Here is an 11,922-nt window from a genome sequence, read left to right as displayed (position 1 = left end):
AAAAGAGCGAGAGAAAATTCAACATCGATTGGTCGATTACAACCTGAACAAACGAATTAAAGCGATGGCAAAATGAATAAAAAGCTTTCAAAACAATATATATATATTTTTTAGGTCATGCCTTCTAAAGTAGATTTTAACATCCCCTTTCCAACGTAATAGCTATTAGCTAGATAAGTTTCTCTCTCTCTCTCTCTCCCTCTCTCTCTCTCTCTCTCTCTCTCTCTCTCTCTCTCTCTCTATATATATATATATATATATATAAGCTATTAGCTAGATAAAAAGTTACACCTTTTATTATGTTAAAAATGTAGTTTAGACTGATAGACTGTCTTCTTTCCAGTTGCAACGTTTATATTTATATCATTGTTGTTCCAAAGTTCATTCTTTTAGGCACATCTTCCAGACTTGGATTTGCATATTTCGGCCTGAAAAGTATAATTTATTGGCACATAACCGAACTTGTATTTGCAAGTGAAAGCCATGGCCTCATCATTTGTGTCCAAGACTTTCACTTGGACAAACCATAATAAATTAGTACAGAAAAAAAAAAAAAAAACTTGATGGACTAAAACATGAAAACAACAATGCCTGTGTTTATTGTTATCCAGTGGGAAGTCACAAAGTCAATACTTACAACCATCGCAACCACCATTTTGTCATCGTCATCATCATTATCATCAACATCATCCTATTGTAATAAGCAGACCAGACACTATTACAGAAACCATGTTGTGGACAAATAGACAGAACTAAGTACACTAAGTCCTACCACCTAGCGCTGCTCTTGGCCTTGTTACCGCCATACAAACGGAAAAGATTGAAAGCTGAGATGCCGGAGATCACCACCGTACTAAGGCTAACCAACAAAGCACTAGCGATTCCCTCTCCGACTTGGTTGCAGAATTTATCATACATGTTGCATATTTTCATCCATTGCAGCTCCGCCTGCCCCAGCTTGGCAAACACTGCCGCCTGCGCAGCAGCTCCGACTGCAGCCACCGTCACGTAAGCCATCACCTATGCACATAACATCGTCCCAATTATTCATCAGAAAGCAGTGTGATTTTCTGAGATTAAAGTCTCAAGTTCGAATAGTATCGCTAATTTTTCATTGAAAAAGACCTACAGAAATCAGGAGTTTTCAGAAATGGAAGGCCAATTAGTAATTATAAGTTCTAACGAAGCTTAGTATACATGTACCTAGTTCACCAAACTTACAATGTCATGAACCCTGACCTACATAGGATCTTCAGAATGCATTTATGACCACATTTCAGAACATCTTATGAAATATGATCTTCTTCTAGAAAATTGTAGGGTTCCTATGGAAATTCTTACTTTGGACAAAAAAACAGGTGGTCCACTACTTTGAAAACACACATCGGGGGGTAAATCCATATGCATCAAACTAATTAATGGCCACAAGTAGCTTTTGCCATATGTGCAGTCTTTTCATGCATAATTTTCACGTAAAGACACAACCACCACAACTTTAGAATTATGACAACCGTAGTAAGAAATGCAAGCAATATTACAAAGTTTGTCCACATTGCATGATAAAACAGAGTTTTCCCGGTCTTCACTATCAGAATATCAACATTATATACGGATTAGGATGAGATAATCACAATGGAAATATTCCAAAATCTCCCCTTTTTAAAAAAAAAAAAAAAAAAAAAAAAAAAAAAAAAAAATCTTTCTTCCATGATTTGAAACAAGTTCTACCTTAATATGCTCAACATATAAATATGCAGGACCTTATGGTCTGATACCGATGAATAGCTGTTCACATAGGTTATTTTTTTGCAGTCACACAAGAAATTGACATATCCAAGGGGCAGGACCATTTTCCCCATTACATGCAAAAAATGAAAGCTAAAGAATTTAGTACAATTCTCCTGAATTTTTTAATTAGAATTATTCTCGCTTTTATTCATGAATTTTAACGTCATTTCCAATCTATCTTAGCTTTGAAAACTCTCACTTTGTTTCTTAAATTTTGAATCGGTACCACTTAACCGTTTTGTCAAAACTTTTATTATAAACAGACAAAAAAGTTCTAACTAGACAGAGAAAAAGGAGGTAGAGCGGTCACACGGTTTTTCTGTTAAAATTTTTATTAAAACTAACAACAACAACAAAAAAGCCCACATGACGAGTAACTCCTCTTTTTTGGTTTTATTTTAACAAGAATAAATTCAATGAGCAAAATTGAGAATAACCCTAAAATTAACCCTAAAATTCAAGGTGTATTGGTGAGATCAAGCCTTTTAATTATTAGAAAGTCAAAATTAATTTTAACCCACGCCGTATCAGCTTAAACTATTTTTCTTGTTATATATATATATATATATATATATACATATATATATATATATATATATTAGTTCACACCCTCTCAGATTAAGGCACTGAGAGCATTATTTAAATAGTATGGAATTTTACAATGCTGGCCTACCTTCTATCATAAATATGACTGTAAAAACGAAGCCGTGTTAATTGGAGAGATTTTGTAAAGCATAGAAGAACTTTGATAATAAACATTCGGAAAGAACTACAGTAGATAGAAACATGTAGGACATGTGAAAATTAAATGCCTTGAAAACGAAGCAGCCCAAAAAGAAGAAGGAAAAAGAAAAAAAAAACACAAAAGCTTTAAATTTAGGAGCAATGAATTTGATATAACGTACCTGATCACCAGAGAAAATGACCCAAGCTAAAGGCTTGCTAAAGATCACATTTCCCCTAACCATGCTCACTACACAACGCAAAGCCTGCACCAAAGAGTAAGCTGCAACAATCCCATTTGCTGTCGCCAAAAATCTGTTCAAAAACACCCCCAAATATTAAAAAAATCTCAAAAAAAAAAAAAAAAGAAGAAAGAAAACAAAGAGTTGTGGATTATCATAAATTTCATACACAAGTGCTTTCATGTCTGTAAACTTGGCCTTCTTCTGGATTGAGAAGATCTCTTTCACTTGTGTATCTGTGGCCACAAGAACACAAGCGACAATTCCAAGAACAGAGATGAGACATCTCAACACTAACTCGGCCATTCTCACTCTCCGATCCACAACTCTTGAATCTGTCATGTGATATACTGGTACATTCCCAGGACTAACACCAACACCCAAGTAGCTCATATTTCTTCACCCCCCCAAAAAAAAATACAAGAGAAAATGAAAATGAAATTTCTTTTTTTTCTTAAAAAAAAAAAAAAAGGCTCCTCAAACACAGAAATAAATCAGCTGCCTTAGTATTTCCCTAGTACACTGTCGGATGAAGAACTCAACTGCCCAACATAGACTTCCCCGCTGCTTAAATAGACACGACTAAAACAATAAAATAAAAAATAAAATAGAAAAAAAAAGGCTATCTTTTTTCTGGGGTTTTTTTTTTTTTTGGTTTTCCTTGAATTCCCCAAATTTTGGTGATGGAGATTTCTTGACAAGTGGTGAAAGGCAAGGCCGTGGAAGCTCAAACACTCGTACAGAAGAAAAGATCCTTACGTATTAGATTGTATTAAATGGAGGCCTGCCTCATCTCAGCTTCAGCATTTAACTCTCATACTGATCAAAGAGAGAGAGATAGAGAGACCCTAGCCAAGAAGAAATCAAAGTGATTTTTTTTTTTAATTTTATTTTATGGGAAGAGGCAATGGTTTCTTGTCCCAAGACAAAGAAAGGTCCCCTCAGTCAGATAAGGTGAGGATTTAAGGCATGTTCTTTTGTCTAAAAAATTTTAAAAAAGATAATTTTAATTTTAATTTTATTTAAATTCACGTTTTTTTAAGTTTTAATTTTATTCAATTTTATTCAATTTTATTTAAATTCTAACTTCAACTCAAATTATAACTCAAATTCAACTCAAAAACTACACTCAAGTTACACTTCAAAAGAACAACCCCTTAAATTCTATCATTCAATGAGGTGTGGTGTTAGAAGTAAACAAGTTAATATCCATGAGTTTTTAATTTAAATTAAGATATAATTTTATATAAATTTTTTTTATTATAATAAAAAAATTAAATATAATTATTTTTAAAAAAATTTTACTATAATAAAATTTAAATTAATAAAATAAATTATGCCTAAATTTCTCTCTCTTTAGTCCATGATAAATGTGGTGGAATTCATGATGACCCATTAGTCCATTACCTACACAAATAAGTCCTATAAATTAATATTGCTTAAATAAAAGAAGAAATCATCATGAGCATTATTTGAAGTGTTTTAGATCTCATTTATTTTATTAATTTAAAATTTTAATTTTAAAGTCTGTTTAGTACATTAATTTGAGTTTTTAATTCGAATTGAGATGTGATTTTATATGAAAACTTTTTACTGTAGTAAAAAAGTTAAATGTAACTATTTCTGAGAGTTTTTTACTGTAATAAAACTCAAATAGGTGAAATGAGTGAAGTCTTAATTTTATTACCGTTAAAAATTTTTATAAAAATTTTTTATATAAAATTATATCTTAATTTAAATTAAAAAATTAAATCTATAAACTGAATGAGGCGTTATTTAGATGGTGTGAAAGTTGGGAAAAAAAAAAAAAAAACAAAGACAAGGATATGATTAAAGTGAATGATTAAAGTGGGTAGTTTTAGGTTTGTGACCACCTTTAATTCGCAAGATCTTTGATGTGGTGGCGGGCCATTAGTGCGGTAGGTGAAATGTGTCTTGGCGAAGTGCCAACTAACTGCAATGCATTCAGAGTAAATATATAAATATACAAAACTAACAGCAATGCTATTAATGCTATGCATGCCCAAATAAAAATGTTTTATAGTTTGCAAATTGCAAACTCACTCAGAGACACTAACGAAAGTACTTTTTGCCAAGCAGAAACTAGAAACCAGACTATAAAAGGAATCTTTTTTTTTTTTTTTTTTCCCTAGGCCACTTAAGCCATGGTTATCAGGGCTGTTCATAGATTGAGTTGGTGCGGAGTAAGATTTTTTTTTTCCGTCTCAAAAGGTGCGGGTTGCACATATTTGGCCCCAATGATGCTAGAAAAATTTCACAACCCAACGATATTCGGGTTTGGTTGGGGCAGTGCGGGGTGGGTTGGGCGGTCGGTTTCAACATTCAAAAAATTAAAGACTTAAAGTTCAATATAATATTCAAATTTCATCATTAAATAGAAATAACAACAATCTTTATCAGTCCATCTAACATCAAACATGAAGCAAAATAGTCCATTCAACATCAAATACAAAGTAAACATAAATTAGTCTACACTTATAAATTAGTCTTAACATAAAACAAATAGCTTAAGCAAAGCAAACATAGAGGCTTAAATCTTAATTCAAATCCATTCAAAACAAGCATTGCAACATCAACCATCTTTATCAATCCACACTCATAGACTCCTCAATGGTTGTAATAGGACATGAAGTTGAGTTATCTACAAGAGAAATGAAAATAGCTTAAGTAATAATTTAGATAGTTTAGAGTTCATATAATAAAATAGATTAAGATACATACAAATTATTGTCTTACCTAATGTCAGCGAGCCTAGGGTAGAACTTGAGCAGGTTGGGCTTAGACCGAAAGCTTGAGGGTATGTTGTGCGGGTTGGGTTGGGGATTGCAGGTTGTTATGGGCCCAACCCGTAATCCGTCCCAAACATTTCGGCCCAGAATGGGCCGAAAATTTAAAAATAATGTTACGGGTTATTTTTTTTTTTATTTAAATTGGGACGGAGTGGGTTGAATTTACGGGTTGTTCGAGTTTATGAACAGCCCTAGCTGTTATGGTCGGATGAGTTGCCACTCGTCAACAACTGGCACTGGTCATACATTTATTTGAAGAGGAAAAAAAAAAAAGCCACCGGCTTCATAAATATATATAGGAAGCCGCACCAGTAAGGTTTGTTTATTATTATTATTATTTTTATATCTGTGTAATATCATTTATAAACGTGTGTAACAGACTGTTGATTTTTATTAAAATTTAAAAAATATGATATAACGCATGTAACATTGAGTGTTACAAAAATAATCATATGATATTATAAAAAAATTATATTTACGATCTATATGATACTTTATCTATATGTATATGCATATGTATACATAAATCTCATTTATTTTCTCCTTTTTTTTTTGGTCAAATTATTATTATCTCCTAGACGAAGTTACTCAGCTCGTGTGTAGAGTGATTATTTATTTTTCTTTTGTTTCAAAAAGTACTTAAATGAAACATAATAGTCTAACGGATAACGTTGTTCAATATTTCACCGATTGGTAACTTATCAATTATTATATATTTATATATTTTTTTTTTTTCTCAAAGCAGCGATAGAATATCGATGATCTTACCGTCTAAATACCTATATGTTTTTTTGCAACTTATGGTTCATTCTTCTTCCTTTTTTCTAAGAAAACCAAGATATCTTTTATAAACATTAATGGAAGAAATATCTAATATCCATATTTTTGAACGACATTACATTTGAAACCTCGGTAAATACTTACTCAGCAAAAAAAACTGTAATATAACTTGATAAAACAGACATTCAACTATTTGTTTATGTTATTCATGATAGTACGAGATTTGATCCAAACTCAAAGTAAGAAGTAGATCAATGTATCTATTGACACATTAATTAAAATGTTAATCCTTGATTCCTTTCCTATGATTTGTGTTTGAGATATAGAAAATTTACGTGTGCATGTGTGTGATCATCACTGATCATAGGTAATTGGATCAGTCAGATCATGTATATTTCCACAACTTCCCATGAAATTGAAATAAAAGAAACTTGGGGCGCGTGTTAGATTTGGCAGAGATAGCAAAAGATAGATGGATAGATACAGCTATATATATATATATATATATATATATATATATCAAGATGGCCACGATGCCAATATGAGACATGGTCATTGTCAAGTTATATCTTGGTGGCACACTTTTTGGGCGATTCTCTGTATGAGATCGCAATGTGCTATACTGCTATTTATCTTCCAATCTCTATGTCATAATTGTTGGCTCCCAATGTGAAAGCGAATACATATACATATACATATACATATATATATATATATATATATATATAGTGGCATTGCTTTTCACTTCCAATCTATATCTATATAATTGGCTTTCAATGTGAAAGCGATAATGTCCCCTCCATCTTCTTTTATTTAATGCAAATGTATATGTTATATAGTCTTACCAAAAACTCTAAAAAAAAAAAAGCGTTTTTAAAAAAAATTTAGGCCATTATACAATCATATAAAACAATGATAAACACAAACTAGCTAGTATCCTACTTGAGAAAGCAAGCACACAGTAATCCCAGTGTAAAAGCGATGGTGGTTACAGACAGTGATAGATTTAAGTACAACTCAGTAGGGGGGCTCACTCAAATTTTTTTTAAAAAAATATTACCTTTAAAAATTTTAAAATTTTACACTTAAATTCTCACTGAAATAATATATGCTCTCACTAAAATAAATATATTTTCTTATATGCCCCATTAAAATAATTTATTAAAAAAATTTAATGTACGCTTCAACTGAAATGAAATGTTGGCTCTGCCACTGCTCACAGACATGACTCATGAAGCACCCCAATCCGCCATTTTCTCTTCAAAGTGGAACTAGATACTTCTAACCTCAATTTCTTGCCACTATGGGGGAAAAGCAAGAGGACCAATGATGATAACTCAAACCAAATATCCCACTCTTAGACAATGACAACAATAGTAATCAAAAACAAAAATGAGTGAGCAAATACAGCAAGTAAAGTTGGGCCCAATTTTCCCCAATGGAAATAACATATTAATGAAAATAACATAGAACAAGGTTTCATGATCTCTCAGCACTTATTTTGAAGTTAAGGAACATAATCAAACTTGCACGAATCGTGACCTGCCACCAAATAAGGTAAAAGATTAATTAAAAAAAAATCACGAATATTTACTTACTTGGAAAAGATAACCCAAAGTTTTTGATGATAAATTTACTTGGAAAACGTCATCATGATCAACATGGCTAGTCAAGATCATTTCAATGAGTTATGTGGAAACTTAACTCGGATTAAGAGCAGTAACCATGGCGGCAGCATTGAAGTAGCAAGATCCTCCTTTGTGCTTGAACTTCTGATAGTAATCGTTGAAGGCAAAAGCGGCGTGGTCCTTCAACGTGTTGGGCAAATAGCAAGGTTGGCCCACTTGTATCTTACTGCAATCCGCTCCTCCCTTTTGGCAAGCCCAATCAAGGGCCTTTTGCAACTCCTCTTCCGGGGTCTGCTCATCTACTACGCACCATTCCTCCATATATTGCCCACCTTTCAATGATGTATCAAAAATAATGCATTATGATCAGAAATCCAGAGGAATTGCTTCCACCCTCCTTGTTAAAATGGGGCCTCTTTAAATACTATAAAATTTTTCCATTTGTCTTCTCTTATTTTGTATCTAAATATCAATTTAAGAAAGAGCATAAATTTCTAAGAGAATGGCGCAAAACACTAATGACTTGAATTAAGGAGCAGATTGTTAAAATATAAAATTATTATTGGCTTACCTTCTAACAGCTTAAGCTTTTAGGATGAATTGATAAACTAACATAGTATCAGAACGGGAGGTCCTGAATTCAAACCCCTGTAATTGCACTATTTATCCCCATTGAAATTTGTCATATATTGGTCTTTAATATATCTCAGCTTTAATATTCACGTTGGGCTTTACAATTAATTTACCCACACGATTGCCCTTTGTCCAATCCACACGTGAAGGGGAGTGTTAAAGTATAAAACATTAAAACTATTGTTGGCCCACCTCCTAACACCTTAAGCTTTTAGGATGAATTGGTAAACTAACACAAATTCCCTAATTGTCTCATATGTTTTGATTCTATGTTCTATTTTTGTGTCCTTAGCCTAACAAATTGTATTATACCACGCTAATTAAAAAATTTAGATTTTTTTCTGACTAACCTCTAGATGCTTTTTCAAAAAATAACGTGACATATCTAAACACTAAAAATTGAACAAGTGTTGTCAATCCAAAAGCTACTTATGAGCGTTGAAGGCTACAAGCCAAATGGGATATGTAAATTAATTGAGCTCATTGAAAATTAAGGCATATTTAGTTCACTGATTCGAGTTGAGATGTGATTTTATGTGAAAATTTTTTACTGTAACAAAAAAGTTAGATGTGACTGTTTCTGAGAGCTTTTTACTGTAGCAAAACTCAAATTCTAAACTCAAATCGGTGAAATAAACGGAGTCTTAATGTACACAAATTAATGACTGATAAGATTTGGAGCTTCGTGGATTATGAAGATGAGCTTACCAGATCTTTTAGGATTTAGAGTCAAAAGGAGCAGAGGGAACAAAATCCTTAGCAAAGTCGTTGCCATAGCACTCTAAAAACAGCAAGATCTTCAAGCAACACTTGGAATTGGGCATGCACAGTTCAATGCCGACGAGGAGAGTTATTTTTTCTGAAGAAAATTATAATAATATATTCGTAGTCTTATAGAAAGTTGAGGGCTTGAAGCATAATCTATACGCGTTACTTCAGTCCTAAGGCACTTAATATTCGCTTTGTCTTTTCTCTCAAGATTGCCTAAATTACATAATTATATTCCAAACCCATTTGGGAAAGTTTTTAATAATTAGAATTGACCGACTTGAATCTTCAAAGGAGGCATATTTTATTTCTTGATTTGTAGAATTTGATACCGTGGATTTTATTCCCATGATAAAAGAAGATCAATCTGGATATTTTGATTCATCTCTTCACATAAGTGTATCAAGATATGTCCTTCTTGGCAAGGAAACAGATGAGCAAAAGTGGAAAGTAATCACCTTTTAATATTCTATGCCCATCTGTAAGAACATGAAAACACTCGTAATTGGCAAGAAACCCCAATTAAATCAAGGAAAGAGTCCTTAAATTTAAGATAAAAGAGCAAGGAGATTAAATGCCAATAAAAGTTATAAATTTTAGTAAAGGAAAGTCAAATGTAATTAATGCTTAATTAGAGCATTTTATGGTAGAGTATATACTTCAAAGGGATAACGAATAATATTTTTCATTCATATCAATTCTGTCAATATACAATCAATATATAGAGGAGCATTTCCTATAATTAAGCTATACAATCACCTATAATCATTCACATTTATAGCCATACAATCATATCCAATTATACCCACAATTAAGCTCGATCTTACAGCTATGGTAATCAGACTAAAAAAAGGAAAGAATCACAAACAATTCTCTACTAATCTCCTAAAATCTCATCATATATCCTATTGCATAGTTCATATGTCTAATGTTAGATTTGGTGATAGTATATTTCTAATGTTAGATTTGCTCGAAATTACATTAAAATAAAATGCATGTTTTAGATTTTATTAAAATTACATTAAACTGTAGAAGTGTGTAAAACTACAGAAAGTGATAGAAATCTTACAGTTCAAAATACAACCTTATCTACCCTACCGTCAAATTTTTTTTTTTTTTTTGGTTCAAAATAATGAAATAAAGGATTTTCGTTAGCTTGTAGCTAGCAATATCTTGCAAAAGGGTCGTGTATTCCAAAACGCACACAAGTACTATACTCACATTTCATGTCACATTTGCACTTAGGAACAAAGACCACATTGCCCCACTTGCTCTGTTTCCCTCAGGATTTGATAATCACCACTCCAGTGCCCTACAGTAGTCTAACATAACTAAAATCTTTGTTATTTGTCTAATAAGTCTATTTTAGCTCATTATTTCCTCCAATTTCTGCTATCCATTGTATATATATGACATTTGACTATGAGATTATGATATAACATATCTAAAACAAGGCCGTTTAAATTGCTTCACATGTTATATTACTAGTGGCCAGATTCGATAAGTAATATGAAATGATTTTCTCCCTCATTTTTCGTTACGAATTAGAATATAAGTAGTATGTACGTGGATGGTCACAATCCTCACGGTAGGTATATAATTTGCTTTTTCTTTTTAATTGTTATTTATCACGCAGAAAAGAGAGAGAGATTCAGTGTAAAAGTAAAACTTTCCATCAACTTTTCAAAGGAACAAAACAAGGTAATATTAATTGATTTACAGATGAAGAGAAGTGTCAACATCAGAATAGTCATGATCAGGATCAGAATCTAAGTGGGATTTATCCGATGAGGCTTCCGAAAACTCCGCCGGTGCATGAGTATCCAACGGCCATAATTTCATCATCAAGAGCGGCGTCTGATCGTTAATGCTGCTACAATAGTACTGATCTTCAGAGGCGCTGCTGCTGCACTGCAAGGCCGGCCAGAGCGAAAGAGAAACTTGTGGAGCACTTGGCGATGACCTAATTTGTGGAAAGATCAGATGATGATGATGATGATGATGATCAGAGTGGAAAACCAACCTTAAGGGCTCACAAATCATGGTGGGGTTATTCATGAGATTATTATTATTATTAATGTTATGCTCGGAGAGAATTCTCAGAAGCTCTCTTTCCTCTCTCACTTCCTTCACTCTCTGCAACTGTCTGAATCTCTCTTGCAAAAGGGCAATGGAGGAATGAACAACGGCATGAGTTTGATCATGGATTTCCCTACCCATTACTTAGATATGTATGTATGTTTATATGTGAAAAGAAAATATCAAACTCTCTAATGCATGCAAATATAGCTTATAAGCTTCACATGCATATGTGCATGTGTATTATGTTTGTGTGTATGTATATATAGGGAGCTAGAACATGGTACGGTTAAAATTAGTTGGTTTTGAACAAAATTCTAAATGTTGTTTTGAGTGGGGGAAAAAGGGAATGAGAATCAGGAGGTAAGGTGCAAAATCCAAAGAGAAGAAGTTAAGTGGCCAAATCTTTAGGGGGAGTTGTTCTTGTTCGGTTAGTGTGTGTGTCTATATATATATATATATATATATATA

General features: G+C 32.7%; 2 protein-coding genes across 2 annotated transcripts; both read right to left on the bottom strand.

The window, feature by feature from the left end:
- Positions 1-576: 576 nt before the first annotated feature.
- Positions 577-3,664, bottom strand: LOC21393874 (CASP-like protein 2B1). Its single transcript, XM_010089331.2, has 3 exons — positions 2,923-3,664; positions 2,694-2,826; positions 577-1,020 (listed from the first exon to the last, which is right to left on the bottom strand). Exons 1-3 carry the CDS (start codon positions 3,144-3,146, stop codon positions 769-771), a joined length of 609 nt encoding a protein of 202 aa, XP_010087633.1. The 5' UTR covers positions 3,147-3,664; the 3' UTR covers positions 577-768.
- A 3,827-nt stretch (positions 3,665-7,491) lies between these two features.
- LOC21393873 (PLASMODESMATA CALLOSE-BINDING PROTEIN 5) lies at positions 7,492-9,444 on the bottom strand. The gene is made up of 3 exons (XM_010089330.2): positions 9,313-9,444; positions 8,049-8,303; positions 7,492-7,885 (listed from the first exon to the last, which is right to left on the bottom strand). Exons 1-3 carry the CDS (start codon positions 9,377-9,379, stop codon positions 7,851-7,853), a joined length of 357 nt encoding a protein of 118 aa, XP_010087632.2. The 5' UTR covers positions 9,380-9,444; the 3' UTR covers positions 7,492-7,850.
- Positions 9,445-11,922: the final 2,478 nt, after the last annotated feature.

This window comes from Morus notabilis, unplaced genomic scaffold (assembly GCF_000414095.1).
Source record: "Morus notabilis unplaced genomic scaffold, ASM41409v2 Scaffold745, whole genome shotgun sequence".
Taxonomy (NCBI): Eukaryota; Viridiplantae; Streptophyta; class Magnoliopsida; order Rosales; family Moraceae; genus Morus; species Morus notabilis.
This window is presented reverse-complemented; position numbering and strand designations above follow the sequence as displayed.

Bases quoted from the DNA above. Each gene is read 5' to 3' on its own strand.
- LOC21393874 (XM_010089331.2), bottom strand. From the start codon at position 3,146: ATGAGCTACTTGGGTGTTGGTGTTAGTCCTGGGAATGTACCAGTATAT. The intron at 2,827-2,922 runs GTATGAAATTTA...GTTTTTGAACAG, and splicing joins ACAGACATGAAAGCACTTGT to ATTTTTGGCGACAGCAAATG. The intron at 1,021-2,693 runs GTACGTTATATC...TTATGTGCATAG, and splicing joins TCATTTTCTCTGGTGATCAG to GTGATGGCTTACGTGACGGT.
- LOC21393873 (XM_010089330.2), bottom strand. From the start codon at position 9,379: ATGGCAACGACTTTGCTAAGGATTTTGTTCCCTCTGCTCCTTTTGACT. The intron at 8,304-9,312 runs GTAAGCTCATCT...CATCATTGAAAG, and splicing joins TCTAAATCCTAAAAGATCTG to GTGGGCAATATATGGAGGAA. The intron at 7,886-8,048 runs GTTAAGTTTCCA...ATTTGGTGGCAG, and splicing joins GGTTACTGCTCTTAATCCGA to GTCACGATTCGTGCAAGTTT.